The sequence below is a fragment of the Erpetoichthys calabaricus genome, chromosome 12 (assembly GCF_900747795.2).
Source record: "Erpetoichthys calabaricus chromosome 12, fErpCal1.3, whole genome shotgun sequence".
Lineage (NCBI taxonomy): Eukaryota > Metazoa > Chordata > Cladistia > Polypteriformes > Polypteridae > Erpetoichthys > Erpetoichthys calabaricus.
In genome coordinates, this window is record NC_041405.2 from 94027121 (window position 1) to 94047155 (window position 20035).

The following is a 20035-nucleotide window of genomic DNA, read 5'->3' on the forward strand; positions in this document are numbered from 1 at the left end:
TAAACTAGGATTTGAAGCAATGCATGCAATTAAAAAGGATTTCCTCTATACAGTACATTCTATTAAAATAACAGTTTAAGTATTTTTCGGACAGATTCATTTTTTGATCATTAAAGCTCATTTTCTCAGTAATTCTGAGAAAAAACAATAATTTTAAAGTGTACTGAAGTCAACTTATACTATGTCTGAATGTACATACAGCAGTGTTTTGAAACCAAACCCCAGGGTCTTTGTCAGCCAGCACCAAAAGCATTCATGGCACCTGTTCAGCACCAAGCAGTAGAACTAATATTAAAAATATTTTCAGTTCTTCTAATACAATTTTCCATGTATAACTGTTAAATTTTTCACTTGAAGAGATGAAAGTTTTTTGGCAGTGAACAGGGCTATTCTATACCTTGATTCCTAATATTGGCACAAAAAGTGCCACCTTGGTTTAACACTTTTGGTGGCAAAGATTATTCAAACTTTTGTATTACATTTCTTGAAAAACATAGGGCTTTTTATTTTTAACAGTGGTGTGTATTAATTGTATTACTTGAGTAACTCTTTTTGCACTTTTTAATTATGTCCAAATATAATTTGAACTGTCACAGAAGGCTCACTTTCTCTAACTGAAATGCTTTGCTGTTTAAAAGTTTTAGTAATAACAAACTTGATTAATCTGTTTTGAAATACATTTGAATACGTGGCCTGATAATCTGCCTGTGCATTTTCAACAACTACAGTATTTGTCCTGGTTAACCCTGAAGATAGCTACAGTAGCTGAAGGTTTCAACGATGGATACCAAAGGATGGCAGTCCACCACAAAGATAGTCTAAAGCTCCCAATAAACCTAAACACATGTCTAACGACTCTGAGAAGAAACTGGAGTTTCCAAAGAAAACCCATATAAATACATTGTCAACATGCACTGTTAAACATAAGGCACCAAAACACAAAGAAACATGAAAATCAAAAGTGCTGTAGTGCATCATTTATTCACACTATTCCACCATAAAATACTTTGACATTAATTGTAACGTGGAATAGTGGTTTAAACAAATTAAACTGGGCATATGAACATATCTAAGCTAGAAACCACTTATGAATAATACAACAATATAACAAAACATTACAGTTATTGCTAATATTAGCAGGATCTGCCCACTATTGCAGTCATTATAGAGTTTATTTGCAAAAAACATAATAAAGAGGAGGATTTTTATATTTATGATAAGTTTAATGCTGCTCAGCTGTCTTTCTGTAGGATATGTACAGAAATGAACCCTTCTTACCTCTTCTCTTGCTCGAGCTTCTTTTTGACATTGCAATGTTTCTTTTGTCTTTGGACTTTCCCCTTTATTTGCTTACCTTTCTTTGTTTGTTCCTCTTTCTGTCTACTTCAGTCACTAAACAAATTTATCTTAACTAAACTGCCTCAAAAAATCTTGCAAGTTTATGCTTACACTTGTGTGTGAGTAACAGAATTTTGTAGCTAATATAGATGATTCTAACTTCTATAAACTACTTGAAAAACAGAGTTATCTTTAAACAAAAGTTTCAAAACTGTTGTTCACATTCACCTTTGAAAGTTTTCTTCCATTCAGAAATAATACTGAAATAGGAGTCAGTAAGACAACCCCATATATATTGGTTTCCTGTAACTCAAACTGTGTCACACTATTTGCAATATCTACCCTAAATAATTCCGGCATCAGCCTATAATATACCAGGGCATGCTTTTCTGAATAATTTAGGTGCAGAAACAACATCTAAAAAAAGTTTTACTTAATAATATGCAAATATGAAATTAGTTTTATTTTCACAACGATTTAGAATATAAAAGGACAATAACAAGTCTTATAAGCATATAATGACTGGTGCAGAGAAAAACTGACTTCTCAAAAACTAGGAATTGCATTATTTATTTATTTATTTTACCTGAAATGGAAAGTGCCTTTCAGGAATTGCATTTTCCTCTGGAATTACAGTCTCCACAAACCTAATTTTTTCAACATCAACAGAGCCCTTCAGACTTTTTCTTTTCTGTAAACAAACAAGTAAATATCAATAAATATTACTGAAGCCACATAATAATTTCATTCTTCTCTGTAGCCTTGTGGCACTGCCACATTTATTTGTGAAGACAGTTTAAGGCAAGGGTCTGCAAAGTTGGTCCTGGAGTACCGTGGTGGCTGAAGGTTTTTGTTTCAACCCAGTTTTGTATGAGAAGCCACTTATTGCTGTTGAAGCACTTGTTGCTTAAATAATACTGTTATCCTTAATTTTAGTTTTCTCACTTTTTAGGATTCCCTACTCTTAATTGTCTATTTTAGTCTTAAACAGTAATTAAAAGGAACCAGAAATTCTCTATCTCACTGTTTTCCATTTATGCCTCTGTGTATTCATCATGAACTGTTTTAATAAAATATTTGGAAGGAAACTGAAGAGAAAAAAAGTGAATGGCTGAGAATTACTATTCCGTTTTAAGCTACAAGTCATGTGATGATATCCTTGAAAAAGAAAAAATCTACAGTGTAAGAATGACCTGACAAGTCAAAATGAAAACACTAACAAGCCATAAAATTAAATAAAATCTGTAACTGGTAAGGAGTGGTTTCTAATTAAGAAATCAAGATGGAACAAAAACCTGCAGCCAGTACAGCTCACCAGGACTGAAATTGTAGACTCCTGGTTTAAGGCATTCACACATTTTTGATTAACTAGCAAATAATTATACAATATTAAATATTATAGGTCAGAGAGTTAGCTGTGAATAATTACTTGTTACAGTTACTGTTACTAAACATATCATTTAGCAAAGAAAATAACATGAACTCATCTATTTATGTCATATTTGTAGAAATGTTGTGAAAAAGGCAGTTTTCAGTGAATAAATTTCAAGGGTGCAGTTTGTCTTAAGTAAAATAATTAGACCTGCATTAAAATATTCTGTATGTCATATTTGACTCTCTTTATCCCTTGGCAAAAAAGGGTTAATATTAGCAACATACATCTTTTTCTGGATCATAATCATAGTAAGACAGCTTTTCCGAGGTGAGAACAAACTGCCTTTCTTTGTAGTTCAAAGGAGAGGTTTTCTTTTTTTGCTGAGAGCGTTTGAGGAGCACTTCTTCCAGAATAACATCTGCCATTGCTGAATTTTGAAGCAATCTAAAGTGAAAAAGACATAAAACCATTAGTAAAACATTCTCCAACATGTACAGTGATTAGACTTCAGTCTGCAGAAAAAGAACCCACCTCAGAGCAGCATTTATGTCACTGAGCATAAACTACAGAAAATATAATAGAGAATCACATGTGAATAAGTGGGACATACTGAAAGTCTTGCATGGTGAATATGGAAATCACTTCCTTGGTTGCTAATGTATTAATCTAAAGAACTACAACATCTTTACATTCATGCATGTCTACTTATAGTGTAAACATCTTCACAAATAACAAACATGTTTCCAGGTTGAGATTTTGTTCCAATAAACCAGCATGATGAGCAGATCTGAATAGAGACAGAGGCATTTGAAATATAATCTTTTTCTCAAACAATAAAACATATGATAAGCCCATTTGAAAAGTGATATTTCCTCCAATCTCCCTCACAGTAAATAAGCTGACCACATAAACAGGGCTGCTTTTTTCAGTCTTAATTTTGACAGTTATAATATGTTAATAAGAAGCTCTGCTTTGCACAGTTGCATTATTTGTTTTGTTAGTATGTTAGATGTCCTTAGAGTAGCAATGCATCAGCATGTACCTAAAAAATGGTAAAGGTTGTATGTGCCACAAAAAACAAAAAAGTGTTTACTAATGTAAAATTAGATTTTTAAACCTTTATCAGGTACATTACTTTCTAAAGATGGGAACTTACAGAAGACAAAGAGTGGAGAGGGAAAATAAATGAAACAAAGTCAGGAAAGTTGGCTGAAAATGACTAAAGGCTAGAACATGTGAAAAAGTACAGAGCAATAGGTGTCTATGAAGTGTCTGTGAACACGACTTCAGTCTTTATTGCCGTTTTCAGTTATATTTAAAACCTCAAAAGATATCAATGTGTTGATGATTAACTAAATAATATAAGAGATATGTCAGTATTGAAAAAGTTTTTTTTTAAAGAAAACTTCACTCTTTTGCCTGCCTCCCATATAGGAAATGGAAAGATAATATGAATGGGCATTTTTATAATGCTCTTCCCACATGGTTAAGACATTAAATTATGCTGAAAAAAATATTAATTAAAAGTTGACAAGTGTGTGCAGAACAGATCTGTCCCTTATTGATATTATCCTGGAAACTAATTTTAGCCAGCGTGACAGGCTTTTAATTAATATTTATTTGTGTCTAATTTTTGTAAGGGAGGTTATATTGTGCTAAATGCATTTATCTAAGGGAAACTGATTTTCAGTTAAAATAAAGTGTTTTCAGTGCATGAAATAACCCATACCACTGTCATAAGCTAGCGAGACCATTTCATCTACAGCAGACGTTCACTCACTTGCTTGCCTGAAAATAACTACAATCTGTGATGTCTTCTTTACTTCATCTTGTCATAATGAGAAAGAAAAGTGTATCTATAAACTGGAAAAAAAAGAAAAAATGTAAAGAAAAATTTACATATAAATGCAAATGTGAGTATATATATTTTATGCAATCATATAGTAACCAAATGACTCCCACAAAGAATAAAAATGGTCAGAATGAGCCTCAAGTTACAGAAATAACGGTGTTATGTAACAAAATTCTGCTTCCCTAATGAGTCTACCGGTCATACAAGCATTGCTCCAGTCTAGCAGATGGGGTTTCTTGCTCAACATTACACCACTAAATACAAAAAAAAAATACTCTTACTCTGACCCTAATTCTCTCTTTATTTAGAAATGTCCCAACTACTTTCTCAACAGAAGGACTTTACCCAAACTCTTACTTGGCTATAGACAGGCAGAAAGATAGACCATTTTTGCTCCCTGAGGTGAAATTCATATGGCCATCAGATATTCAAATGCAGTGCCGAGGTGAGCATAGGAGCAGACAGTTTGGGGTCAGGGACTGCACTATAAATTCCTAAAACTGCAAGGGACTAGAATCTCATATCTATGCTGGGATGTCTGTAATCAGGAAACATGACTTTGATTTAAATTTCTAGGCCTGACTTCATTTCAATACAAGCTTCAAATCATTTTTGGGCCTGCCTGTACTCAATAACCAACTTAGGGGAATCCATTTGACATTCTTCTAGTCCCCTGTGGCATTGTATTTAAACTCATGTCCTTCAGGGATTTCCTTTTGGGACACCTTCTAGTCTACACATGAATAAGTCACTGTGGTCTGGCAACACCTGCTTGTGCACACTGCCTATAGGAGGGACTGGTTTCATCAGTACAGGTTCCTCTTTTTTATAAGATCTCTTTTGGATCCTTCTGCTGCCACATGCTGTTTAGGTGCAGAATTGACCCTGGTTTCTATTTACCAATATATTAATGTATGTTTTGGATTATATGTACAGTATATCAAAATTGAAATAAGAGGAATTTGCACTTGTAGAAACTTAGAATAACACCAAGACAGTCAAAGGCACTCTAAATAAAAATGGAACCTTTACTAACAAAAATATTCAAAGGAAAGAATAATAGAAGAAAAAGAATGCAAAGCATCAAAATTAAAGGGAAAACAAGCAAATTCATATGGCCTCTGTGGGCCTGCTTCTAGAACTCTGAGAGCCCTGCCTAATAGGTTGGGGGGCTTGTCCACTTACACCCTTCTCCAGTACCAGAATTCCCTATCTCACATCCTGTCCCTTTTCAACTTGTGCCTTATCCTCCTGTCAGTTAGGTTTGTAATGATTTCATTGTTTTTCTGCTTTGTAGAATCCATTGCAATAAATATTTTTCACTTTTATATTCATTTTAAATTTTGTAATTATTGATGACACCATCCTGACATTTTTGTGCTTTGGTTTTGATTGTGGGTGCTACTATTTTGTGTTTTTTCAGATCTCCACATCCATGTTGTTGTTATCAATGATGCTCCATTGCTATCATGTGATCACTGTTTGCCCTAATGCATCACATCATTGCAGTGGTGCTATTTAACTTCACGGCATGTTTGTCTTGGAGTCCAGAAAATTACCCAAACTCTCTTTCCCCCTCCACACTCAAATTGATTCTGACCATGACATAGATTTAACCAAAATTAGGATGTTCTCCTTGGACACCATGGTAGATCTCCCTTTAGTAGCTCCTGGTGTTCCTGGACCCCAGAGTTTGTTTCTGATTGTATACAAGAATACACATATTTATACATGGGGAGGCACAGTGATAAAATTAAAATTGTTACTGCTAATGCACAGCTTTAGGGACTAGGTGAAATAAGCACTTACAAAAAAAATGTTTAGGGTTGGTTTTGGCAACAGAAATGCCAGGAGATAGAAAAAATATTTTAGGAGCAAACAAAAGCATAGTCAGAAGACAGGCCTGAATTGAAATGACGAAAATAAATCATCAGAATAGAATACTAAAACCAGTAAATCATAATAATTATTGCAAACGTGCTAACACCTAATCCTAACTCTAACCCTAACACAGTCCCTCTCTCAAACCTTGGCATTTATTCAGACCAGTGCTCAGAAGCATGCAGCTGCATGCTGCCATCATAAACTGTATACAGTAGGTGTAGTTTGATGACACAGTGAGCAATCATGTTACCTCTGTGTCACAAGACCAGCAAAAGACAAAGCAACTATAAACAACATGGACACAGTCATGTAACGACAGATATAAAAGTGGCAGCAATCATGTCAAATACAAGATGCAAAATGGCTTTGCTAGAATAACAATACTGTATAGAATATACACAGAAATTAATACACAAATTCAAAACATGGAGCAGCTAAGCTCAGTGGTGCCTGCCACGCACACTTACAATACTGGAGTTCAAATCTACATAAGGTACACTGAGTTCTTCCTACATTACAAAGATGTACATGTTCAGTTAATTGGTGCTAAAACTGTCCCAGTATAAGTGAACTTAAGTTTGTGAATGATTTGCCTTACACAATAAAGTTAAATGTAACAAGGCACCACAGAAGTAGAAAATCTCACATACTCATAAATTCTTTTGAAAACCTCAGTAAATTGTAACAGCTATCAAATTTCTGAAGTATTGACACAACTTCAGATATAATATTTAAAAATTAAAAGAATCATCTTTAACAGCACAACTGATATAAATGAGACTATTCTAATAACTCTGCACAGAAGTGTCCATTATTGCAATGCTTCTGCTTCACAGAATACTATTTTAAACAAGGCAACCATTTCCTGCTTTTTTTAGCAGATATCATTCACCACCACTATGTGTTATCAGCACATTGCATGAAGGACAGATGAGCCGGTGCAGTCTAGTCAACATATGTCTTAAATTATTTGCATCAAAGTTAAAAATAATACTTATGTTTCAAGAAATTCATCATTTTCTATCAAAAAAGACGCAATAACAAGTGTGAGTTATCATTTCTGACAGTGAAAGAATAAGGTTACTGTATATTAAAAAGTGCAATTTCTCTCTACTAAAAGATGAGTGAATATAAAATGTACCAGTGAAACTCTAATAAAAAGGCCTGATCTTGAGGTCTTGGTACTTTTTGCTTTTTTATATAGTCATAGGTTTGTCATCCATTTGCTTTTCTTCAACAAAAAATTATTATGTTGAGAATCTCACTCATTTTTCCCTTTTTATTTCTTTACATGAAAAATGGAATACTAACACACTCAGTGGGAATATTAATTTCTAGTTGCTTAAGGCTGAGAATGTCTATCAACTCCTAAGTATGTAATGAGACAGATTACTTTAAATTACTCCCCCTCACTCATTGTAACATATCAGCAGCACAACACATGGTTGACATTTCATGTCTCTAGTGTCTCTTGTCAGCTCATAGCTGAGATATGAAATGCACTGTCAGTATATGTACACACACAAACTGCTAGTTGCTAGTCATTTTCTTCCATTGGTGTACTAGACAATGCAAGTATATATACCCTTTATATTAATATAGTAATAGACTCTTCTATTAAAGTTGATTTTTTTTGTGTGTTAAATTTGTCTCCGCAGTGTAATACTTGTTTTGTCTCATATCAAATTACTGTATTCAGCAGTAATGTATTAAGAAGTGCTACTGGGACTCCCTTATACCAACAGTGATATTATGTTATAATGCCTCACTGTGACTGTAAGTGCTCCTTTAAATTTTAGACATACCACAGGTTTTTCTTTCTTAATTGTTCAGTTACTCTGGTGTGTATTTGAAAGGGCGGTTGTTGTTTGATTGGTTGCTGTTGTTTGTCGTAATAATATTTATGTATTTATTTCTTTATTGAGCTTTTCTAGTAAAAACAAAATTCCTCCAAGGGAGAGTACTATCTATCTATCTATCTATCTATCTATCTATCTATCTATCTATCTATCTATCTATCTATCTATCTATCTATCTATCTATCTATCTATCTATTGACTAATGCATATGCAAAACAAGCGGCTTCGAATTCACATGCAGCGTCCAAGCAGTTATCATTTATAGTACAATAAAAAGAGGCCACACAGGGCATGGCTTCAAGATGTATATAAATTTGCAATATCCTCAGCTATTTTCAAATCAGTATTCTAACACATTTAGAGCTCTAGAAATCTATTTGTCACCTTTAACATGCATGTAAATAAATAAAGAACCTAATAAAATTAAAGTGACTTCTCAAAGTGAGAAAGCAAATTGTTAATGAGGCTGCAACTATGACAGCTTCTTTCCACCTTAAAATTAATTTACATTAGTATTAAATGATAATACTGCATATACTGTATAAATTACAATGTCAATAGGGAAAGTAGTTAATTCATGAATTTTCCCCCCATCAAATGTTCTAGGCAACATTGCGGAGATCAAAGACAGCACCACAAAACACAGATCTGTTATCTGCTGCACCACTCATTTAAACGTTGTAAGCCGTTACAATTCCTGTACTCAAGTTTATTGAGCTATCAGTTCCATTGTAACCCACTTCTTCCCTATACTGCATCTGAGCAATACATAAATACTGATAAGATGTACTTTATGAGAGACAGTCAACATTTTAAAAATTATTTCAAATGCAGAATCTCCAATTAAGTTGAAGAGAATTAGCTAGTGCTGTGCTGCTTGAAATATACACTACATTGTAGAAATGGAGAAGAATTAGCGATGCAAATACATAAATACAATAAGGTCACACAGAGTCTGAAAAACACTGAGTGGTAGGACAATACATACATGTTTTTACATGCAAATTATTAAACAAAGTATTATTGTTAGGATTTAGCAGTGCAAAAGCAAAAACAGTATTTGTTTGTTGTCATAAAGTGGTTCAAAGGATGGTACTAAGACTGCACCTCTGAATTGTACATGGATCCATATTAGTAGGGTGAGTTTATGCCACTTACCAAGTCTTATATACTGTATCTTATGGAATTGCATTCAACAAAGGAAATGTTGTTTGCCAAAAGTATGAAAATAGGCCACGGAACTAAAAATTAAGCCTACAATGCTATCTCTTGAGGCAGCAACATAATCCCTCCCAGTCATTAATGTTACAAAATACTTGAGGAGAACATGTTATCTTTAAACTGATATACACACACTGTCTTGTTGATAGTATAAGAAGATATTGCTGTCTGCATGTGTGTATGTTTAGATTGGGATTTGGTTGCAGCCTTTAACATTCTACAACTACTGTGGCTCTGTTTTAAGATCTCAGAATATCTACAACTTAGTTAGTCAAGACTATCATTTCTGTGAATCTACTGAAGATGGTTTAAGATACTGTTGCTTTCCTGTGTTCATGAGCTGAAGGAAGAAGTGCTTGCACTGTACAACTCCCCACCCTGGTTGAAACATTTTTTTGAAGGTATACAAAATCTTGCGTGAGGCTTCATGAAGTGTTTGGAAATATTGTGTTTTAAGTGTTGTAATGATAACATAATATTCAATCCACTTAATGCAACTCAGGGTCATGGCAAGTCATGAAACAACCATGGGCAGAGAGGCAGTCCATTGTGTACCTGTTTATCAAAAGATACAATCCTAAGAATAATTTTGCATTTGAAATTTGGTATCTTGTCAGATTTAGTTGATAATTTCTCATTAATAAAAGATTTAAGCAATTTAGAACTTTTTTTTTACTTTAATACAATGACCATTTGAACCCAAATTGTTTGTGCTTAGCCTTAGTACAGTGCTTCTAAGATGTCTGTTCTTTTGAGAAAACTAATTGTGATGGGGTAATATATGTGAGAGCTATCTGGTCCAGTAAAACTTCATTTGGAAGCTGTGTGGAATGATGTCTGCAGGGCTGGTACTAGAAAAGGTGAAAAGGATGGAATTGCACCAGAGGCACAATGTAAAAGGAGCCTACATGAAACATCAAAGGAAGCCACAAACACCATAAGACCACATCTACCTGTAGTAATGACTTGAGTTGTTTTGAAAAGTGATTAATTAGTTTTTGTGGCTAATTAACACTTCTATTTTTGTTTTGGACACATTATTTTTTTATCTCCACTTAGATGTTTAAAACAGTTTTGAGAAAAACAGGCCATTCAGCCCAATAAAGTTCATCAATCCTATTCACCTCATTTTTACAAAATAACAGTGAATTCAGTCTTGAAGGTCACTAAAATTCTTCTCTCCACTACAGTTCTTGGTCACTTATTCCATGTGTCTGTAATTCTCTGTGTGAAGAAAAAGTTTGTAAATCAAATTTTAAACTGAACAACTTTCTACTACATATTGGTGTCTTCATTTTTTGGTTGAAGAACTCATTTTAAAGTAAGAGCTGGTATGTACTGAAGAAATCTCCTACAAAATGCAGAGTATGTCTGTTATGTCACTTCTTAATCTTAGTCATCTTAAACAGAAAATCTTCAATTCCTTAAGTCTTTCCATATTGTTTACACTACATAATCATGGAATTAACCTAGCTGGTATTCTATCAACTTTCTCTAGCACTGTTTTGTAGTGCTGCTTTGTAAAATAGTGTCCAAAACTGCATGCAGTACTCTAGATAAGGAATCATAGCTGTGTTTGAGAGCTTATGTATAACCTCACTTGACCTAACATCCTATAAATGTTATTAATCACTTCTATCCAACTACTAGATGTAGAATAATATAACATTATGATGAATCCATTTAATTTATTGCTTCCATGCACAAGTGCGACCATTTTGTGTGTTCATTGATGGCCAAAGCTGCCCTTCTGTTAGGAAATGATTACCAAAGTAAAAGTCTGTGATGCCACCAGGCTGCTGCTATTTAAGATGGTGGCAAGCTTATTACTGCATCCATATTTTTGTATTCATGATAAAACTTGAGGAGAAGTCATTAATGATTAAGATCCATTTAGGGGATACCTAATTATTTTAACTTTCAATTTCTTACTAGCATTTTAACTCTGGTTGCTTAGTATTTTTGACTTTCTGGCTTTTCACACCTGCTTGTTTTTTTTAGTTAACATTTTTTATTTTTATCTACTGGTCCTTCTGTTATTTTTCTGACCTGTTTTTGCCATTATAATCGGCCAATCAATCAATTAGAATGGGAATATACAGTTCACAGCTGCAATGCATTTGCACCTGTGATTATAGTCCACTACCTTAATAATAATAATAATAATAATTCATTACATTTATATAGCGCTTTTCTCAGTACTCAAAGTGCTATCCACACAGGGAGGAACCAGGAAGCGAACCCACAATCTTCCACAGTCTCCTTACTGCAAAGCAGCAGCACTTAAGACTTCACTGAAGTATGATAGTCACTATATCTTCTCTATTGGAAGTGTTCTCTCTCTCTGGTTACTTCTTCTTCCTCTCTCTCTCTATACAATACTATACAATTTACAATACAATTTATTTGTATATAGCCCAAAATCACACAAGAAGTGCCACAATGGGCTTTAACAGGCCTTGCCTTTTGACAGCCCCCCAGCCTTGACTTTCTAAGAAGACAAGGAAAAACTCCCAAAAAATCCTTGTAGGGAAAAAATGGAAGAAACCTTAGGAAAGGCAGTTCAAGAGAGACCCCTTTCCAGGGAGGTTGCGCATGCAGTGGGTGTCAAAAAAAGTGGGTAAATACAATACAACACAGAACAAAACACAAGTAATCCTCAATACAATATAATAGTGCAATAGAAATATTACAAGTCCAAAGCAGAATTCAACAGTAGATGATATCACATAATAAAATTTGGATTTGTTCAATATCCTGGAGACCTTGGCCATCAAGCTGCCTCCCCCTATTGGCCATTCCACAGTTGAGTCAGTGCAGGGCCAGCCAATCCGATGAAAGAACTCCTCTACCCAATGATTCCTGTGATCCTCTTTTTGTCTCTTTCTCTCTCCTTCTCTGGCCTCTCTGATCTCCGACTTTATATAACTATACTTAATGGTAAGTCCTATTTGTGTGTGCTCAATAATCTAAAACCTGTCTCACATCCCCCAAAGCTATTTCCTGTATCTAAGGCATTGTCTATGGAAAAGATGGACACTGTGCTTCCAAAACCATGTCAGTAGAGGGACATATTCTGAAGTGATGCATCTAAAACTAGTCAGAAACAGTTTGTTCGATCTTGCATTGTAAAAACATAAATTGTGTTATGTGGCAGCTACATTTTATTTAAAAATGTTCTTATCTCTGCACTATGAAATAGCACAATTGCACTCCCAGAAAACTTTGGATTTATAATGCAGAGTCAATTTACACAACCTTTCAAACTTTTCACTCATTAGAGACAATGATCCACCATAACATTTAAACCATCCATCAAATATTGTGCAGGTCCCCCTCGTCCCACCAAAATAGCTGTGACCCACTGAAGTATGGACTTCACAAGACCTCTGAAGGAGTCCTGAGATATCTGGCACCAGCACGTTAGCATCAGATCTTTAAGTCCTATAAGTTGTGAGGTTGGGCCATCATGGATCTGACATGTTTTTGCAGTACATACCACAGATACTCAATTGAATTGAGATCAGGGCAATTTTGAAGTCAACACCCTGACAGACATGTTCTTGAAACCATTCCTGAACGATTTTTATAGTGGCAGGGTGCATTATACTGCTGAAAGAGGCCACTGCCATCAGAGAATACTGTTGCCATCAAGGGGTGTATGTGGTCTACAGTAATCTTAAGATAAAAAAAAATACATGTCAAAGTAACATCCGCATGAATCCCAGGACACAAGGATTCCCAGCAGAACATCTCCCAGAGTATCACACTGCCTCTGGTGGCTTGGCTTGCTTTCTTTCCATAGTACATTTTGCAGCCATCTCTTCCCCAGGTAGATGATGTACACACATCTGGCAGTCCACATGATCTAAAAGATCATATGATTCATCAGATCAGGCCACCTTATTCCATTGCTCTATGATCTAGTTCTGACACTCACATGTCCATTATACTGTATGTGCTCAGCATGGGCATTCTGACCTGTTTGTGGCCACGCATCTCCATACGTAGGAGGCTGTAAAGCACTGTGTATCCTGACACCTGTCTCTCATGGCCAGCATTAACTTTTCCAGTCATTTGTGCTTCAGCAGCCCTTCTGTGGGATTGGACCAGATGGGTTAGCCTTCACTCCCCAAGTGCATCAATCAGCCTTGGGAGTCCATATCACTAGTTTACTGTTTCTCCTTCCTTGGACCAATTTTGGTAGGTACTAAGCACTGCAGACCAGGAACACCCCAAAAACACCCCCCATTTGGGGTTACTCTGACCCAGTCGTGTAGCCATCACAATTTGGCCCTTGTTAAAGTCACTCAGATCCTTATACTTGCCTGTTTTTCATGCTTCCAGCATATCACCTTCAAGAACAGACTGTTCATTTGCTGCCTAATATATCCCAGGTCTAGACAGGTGCTACTGTAACAAGTTGATCAATGTTATTCACTTCACCTGTCAGTAGCTTTAATGTTATGGCTGACTGATGAATGTTTATTATCAGAAGGCTGTCCTTCTTTTGAGTAACCAGTTCAAACTCGTTCCTTAAAGACATTCTAGAGACAACCATCACAAAATGCCAGAAGTTACATATACAGAGCAACAAAGCAAGTTTCAGAAGACAAATGAATTGCAGTCCTTAAATAAACCCATTTCTCATCATTCACGAGCACAAATGTAGTCTCCATTATACTATGTCAGAGTGTGGAGATTTTAAGGGAAAAGGAAGGAGGGTGACACATCCCTAAAGAGTACACCTTCCATTCTCACAAACTTACTGGAAAGTAAATCATTGAAAGGTTATACTACAGTCATGGATGAGTCTGTCTTTATGCTAAGTGTACAGGGAGTACATGAAGATGTTTATAGTGCAAAACTGATATAACTGTAATTAAAATCCAGTGATTATGACTGCTGTCTTAAAATAAATCAAGACATCAAGACTATGTTAAGTCTATTGTAAAGTGTTAGGAAAATAGCTTTATTCCTTTTATTAATCTGAAAAATGACATTTCACAGAAGTCTTGTCTTTCAGAAAGTTAATGTACAACCAGTGATAAAGGCAGGTGTACCCTATAAGAGTGCAAAGGTCTTGTGTGACTTCAGACACATTGTGTGGCGAATATTTTAAAAACATTTGCACTCAGCTTAGCATGAAGGTTTGGACATTGTAGGTAATATTTGGGTGTGCCTTATGTAAAATGTGAATGTAAAACACTGTACATAAAAAAGGGAGGGATTACAGAATAACTGTTTGCTACTAGACAACACATTTCTATTGTATTCCCCCTTTTCAGGCCTTCTTCAACAGATAAGTCTATCTCTCATTGCACCTCATTCTCTGTTTAAATTGCCAAACAGTCAGTAAAACCCTGAGATTCCCAGCATATAGTAGATATAGAAAGGTCACATTTCACACTTGGATAAACCTAAATGGTAAAGGAGACAGTGGCACCATCTAATAAACTTCTTTTAAACTAGGGTCTGAAGTACACCCATATCCAGTCCCAGCTACAAATGGGGCTAATGTCAATGTCCACCCAAACCATGTATAGAAGTTTTATTTGTCTCTCAGGTTTGTCTATGCTGGACCTCCAACAAGCATTAATGTTTACAAATATTCATAATGCTGAAAATCACACAAGCAGCAAATATGTTTTCATGACACAATATGTAAAAATAAGCACTTTTTCTCTATTCACTTGTTAATCCAATTTAGGGTCATGGCAGGACCAGAGATTATGCTGACAATGCAGATTGGACAGAAGGCTATCTATGGATAGGGTGCCAACAATTTCTGAGCACATTGAAATACTCAGTTAACTTTGGGTTTCCAGTTGACTTTACAAAAATATCTTTGGGATGTGGGAGAAAAACTGGGTTACCTACAGAAAAACTCACACAGAGAAGGTGAAACAAGCTAACTCCATGAACGATGACCTCTCAAGTACTCAAACCTCAGACTGTAAGGTACTATTGTTAATTTCTGAACCATCGCATTGCTAAACAACTTTCAGCTCTTTTAAACATCTATATCACCCTGATGGTTATGATGTACTAGATTTTATTCAAGCATTCACATGGATTGAAGGAATACATGCAGAAATGAGTTTTGCATCAGACTGATGTAGGGTGAATGCAGCACAACAAAATATATAGACACAAGATGTCATTTGCTTTTAAATTTTAAATCTTGGAAATATAGTCAGGAAGATATAAATATAACAAAACATTCTTATACTTTCTTAATCCAGTTCAGGTCACAGAAGCCACAGCCTGCCTCTGCAGCACTGAGTGCAAGGTAGAAAATGGCCAACTACAGAACTAAACCAGACCATTGCAGGGTCCATGCCCAAAGATGATCAGCATAAACAGTGCAATAACAAGCAAATATCACAAAAGGATCTCAAAATGACAACCAAGAACATAACTATCCAGTTCTGCCAGTAACACACACAAACACATCCTAATTCAAAAACTGCTTTTGTATTCAGGGCTTTACCTTACTACATTCGTAAATCCTGAACAGAAATTTGAATTGCCATACTTTAAATCTTCAACGTGCTTTAAATTCTATTTTATGTACTGTATATACATTTTTACTGTGGATATCTCTACAAATCTCTAAAATTGTATTAATTTTTTGTCAGACTTTTGTCTTAAATAAATTAGTTAATCTAGATAAAACACAAAGTGAATAGCAGGTGCAAATTTTAGTGAATTACCTTCTTTTGATTTTGGTGCATCATTCGGCTGGCGCTGATTGAATCTTAAATAATAGGTCAATAAAAATGAAAGAAAAAAAAGCAGTCAACAACACATGAAAGCAACAAACATATATTTGAACTTGTATTTCAAACATTAGTGCTTAAGTTAGGTTTTCTGTGCTTAAGTGCTTAAGGTGTGGATTTCTGAAATCGGCAGCAAAGACTGGCACCTCCAGTTACAACATTGGCATTAACACCAGAATCCAATGAGGACCTCTGCACAATGTTTCAGAACTACAAACTTCAGTCATTTTCTCACTTTCATGCAATAAGACAACTGTGCAATTTAAATGTGATGATTGTTGTTTCATAGTAATACTGTTAATTTCTGGATCACAGTTCCTCTAGGCTGCACTGAATTCTTTCACCAGTATTCCAAAATCACTGGAAATAAATGGGGTTCATTTAAAGCTGGGTGGGTTGATTTCAGTGGTGCACAACACAATATTACAACCTTCTTTAGAAACATTGTAAAAAGGTGACAACATGAAGCAGTTGTATAGTGATCACTTTAGGCTACATGTGGTTTATAAATATTGCCAAAATTACAAAAAAGCCTATGTATAGGGATTTACATTCCACATTATTTTACTATATTACTGACTCCCTTCATTTTTAATCAGGCTATTTTGTATTTATTGTTGCACTTATTACTATACTTAGATGGTTCATTTGTCAGTTTATGAAAAGCACTGCAGTGTTTTTTCTTTTTTTCATTTTGATGACATTTACTAAAGAAGAATTCCAGGTACAAAAACCTTTTCAATTGTTTTCTTTTTAAATAAATAATAATAAAAAAATTACCTCTGTCTACATAATTCTTAAAAACATAACTGATAAGCAAAATAACAACAAAAATAACATTCTTCAATCTGCTTAATCCAATCCAGAGTCACAGTTAGACAGAGTATATCCCAGCCACAGCACTTCGGCTGCAAGAAAGAAATCAATCCTGGGTGGGAAGCCAGCCAATTGTAGGGCCCACTCACAAAAATACACATCTACACCAACACAGTGCCAGATTAGAATCACCAATTAAACTAACTTGCATGTCTTTCAGGAATGGGAGGAAATCAAAAAACTATGTGAAAAACCATACAACTATGGGAAGACATATACACTTCATATGGACCATGACTGCGCACGAAATTCAAACTGCAGCTGACTAAACCAAAAAAGAATAATGAATTTAGATTTGTTACCTCTGTTTCATTTTTACTTAAATAGTGGTGCGTTCAGCACAAACTGAGTGTTTTTTCAAAGCAGTTTAGGACACAATGTTCAAAGCAAGATAGAAAGTGAAAACAATTATGAGGATGGATATCCTTAATTATTAATGTGTTTTAAATGGAGGATAAGTCTGAATTGGCTGACTAAATGCAGAAAGAAGACATCAATAAGTAAGAAGTACATAGAAATGTGTAAAGAATATTTGTATAAGGAGTGTGATGATGACTTACTGAAGGTTGTAAACATGAAATGTTTAAGGAGTGTGAAGATGAGACATTTAAGGTTAGAAAAATCATCCCAATAGAATCCAGTGTAGTACAAATGAAAAGTAGAAACTGAGAGTGGGGAGCTTTTCAACTACCTTTAAACAATTTAAAGGAAAAGGTAGATGATGAAGGGCTAATAAAATAAAGCTGACCCCAGTTTTGACATTTTTCTCCAGTCTTCAGTACGTTGACTAATATACTGTATAGCTCACATTTGTTCAGTATGACACAGCTATGATCTGCTCTCTGTGCAAAGTTATCTAGTCATTCTATACCACCTGAGACATGTCACATATAGATCTATATAAAGCAGTTTAAGGAAATTAATGCAGCTGTTTATTTGCATAAATATGCAAGTGACTTTACCCACACAGACCCAGACCTAGGCACAAAAGTCAGCATGTGAAAAATAAGCCTGTTTCTGTCTTAGTTAATGAATATAGAAACTCATTTTCATTTTATTATCTTTTAAGTTCTTCCATATATTTTTCATTTTAAGTTAGGTATAAATATAAAACAAAGTCTAATATTGCCTTTTCCTCTTCAATGTGCACTGACCCAGTCAGCATTACATGTTAAACTTCTTTCCTAAAATGTACAGCCCACTAAAGACTAGAGAGCACAGAAGAGGTTTAAAAAGAGCTTACATTGCAGAAAATGTAGCCTCTTTTAAAACAGACAACATTAGCTTTCTGAATACTGTATATCTGTCAAAGATCAACATAAGATGTTAACTATCAAACCAAAACCTTTACAGACTGTGGATAATGCTAAGATGGAGGAGACGTTACCTGCTTTTTCCTAAGCAGTAGTAGTAGTGTAATCACGTGTAATGGAACTCAGACTTTGTTTTAGTTTGTAAAGTGTCTAAATTGCTTAAGAATACTAATGTAGTTTGTAACATTGATACTGAATCAAAGTAGAAAGTGTAATATGTTTTCCATTATAAAATAAACTTTGCAAAAGCAAGAATTCACCTGTACTTGAACAATTTTGAAAAGATAAAGGGAAAAATATTAAATTGTCTAGAATATCGGACAATGAGGGGGTATGAGATTAAATAAAAAACACTGAAGCAACTAATACTATTGTAGATTAGACTATGCTCATTTAGGTTTATCTTAGGGGAAAAATTGCATCAAATTATTTTGTACAGCATTTACTGTGCCAAGCATGCATTTATACAGAAGGTCAGTCATTTTCCAATCCGCTTAGTCCTGAACAGGGTTGCAGCAGTCTGCTGGAGTCTATCCCAGCTACCATAGGGTGGAAGGCAGTAACAAATCTTGGGTAGAGCGCTAGTCTGTCACGGGGCGAAACATACACACACACATAAACACACATCCACCCCAAGCACACACTAGGGCCAATTTAGGATTGCTAATTCTCCTACCCTGCCATGTCTTTGGACTGTGGGAGCACCTGGAGGAAACCCACACAGACATGGGGAGAATATGCAAACTCTGTGAACCCTGGTCTCCTTACTGTGACGTGCCAGCCTTTATACAGAAGGTGTTGAAGCTCAATAAAGTATCACAACCTGTACTGGACATAAAAGAACAGGGGATCCGTTTAAGGCACTGGAAAGTAGTGTCAGATTAAGATATGAAAAGATGTCATTCCATATCTGTCCAAGCATCTTATGAAAGCTAGGCATATCTAGTGAATCAAAAGAAGACAGAATATTTTGCTGACATATAATGTGGTTAGCTGCCTTTGTAAAGACAAGCAGCTCAAAAAGACACCAAACAAAAGTGTTTAAATGATCAAAACTTTACAACTCACAAATTGTGTAATGAAAAATATTTCTAGTTTTATCGATTTACTTCAACATAATCATCGCCACCTTTAAAATCGCAGAATTGTTAACAAATGGTTATTTCTGAATAGAAAAAATGGGTGAAGCTTATTTGCTTGATTTGAAAAACAATGCTTACATAAGATGCTCTGTATGTGTATGTGTGGATTTCCTTCGAGTACCCCATTTTACTATCACATTCCAAAGACACGCAGGTTGAAAGGCTCACTTTAAATGAACATACAAGTGTTTCTTGTAAAAGAATGCATTCTGATTGCCATGGAAACTTGTCCAGGCTTTTTATTAGTTGCAGATGTCTATATGTTTTCTGTATAATACAGTTTCTTTTTTATTCCATCAAAATAACATTTTCTGTAACACTAGTAGGTATTTTCCAAACACCTGGAAGAACCTATTCAAATAGGACCTTAGTACTAAGCTAAAATTTGGTATA

At 35.0% G+C, this 20035-nt stretch overlaps 2 protein-coding genes across 4 annotated transcripts in view; both read right to left on the bottom strand.

The window, feature by feature from the left end:
* The window catches only part of LOC127529986 (tyrosine-protein kinase BTK-like), a 143594-nt gene extending 142294 nt beyond the window's left edge, over positions 1 to 1300 (bottom strand). Inside the window, 1 exon segment of the mRNA XM_051935462.1 lies at positions 1279 to 1300. The gene's annotated coding sequence lies outside the window, so the exon portion shown is untranslated.
* Positions 1 to 20035, bottom strand: part of btk (Bruton agammaglobulinemia tyrosine kinase) — a 91137-nt gene that overhangs the window by 60462 nt on the left and 10640 nt on the right. Inside the window, exons 2-5 of one of the 3 annotated variants that reach the window (XM_028815921.2) lie at positions 16246 to 16289; positions 4494 to 4576; positions 2998 to 3157; positions 1925 to 2029 (exon numbers count right to left, since the gene is read on the bottom strand). In XM_028815921.2, coding sequence (XP_028671754.1) covers positions 1925 to 2029; positions 2998 to 3138 — 246 coding nt within the window. In that variant the 5' untranslated portion in view covers positions 3139 to 3157; positions 4494 to 4576; positions 16246 to 16289. Of the gene's footprint in view, positions 1 to 1278; positions 1327 to 1924; positions 2030 to 2997; positions 3158 to 4493; positions 4577 to 16245; positions 16290 to 20035 lie in introns of those variants that run through there. The other 2 variants (XM_028815920.2, XM_051935461.1) reach the window with 2 other exon arrangements.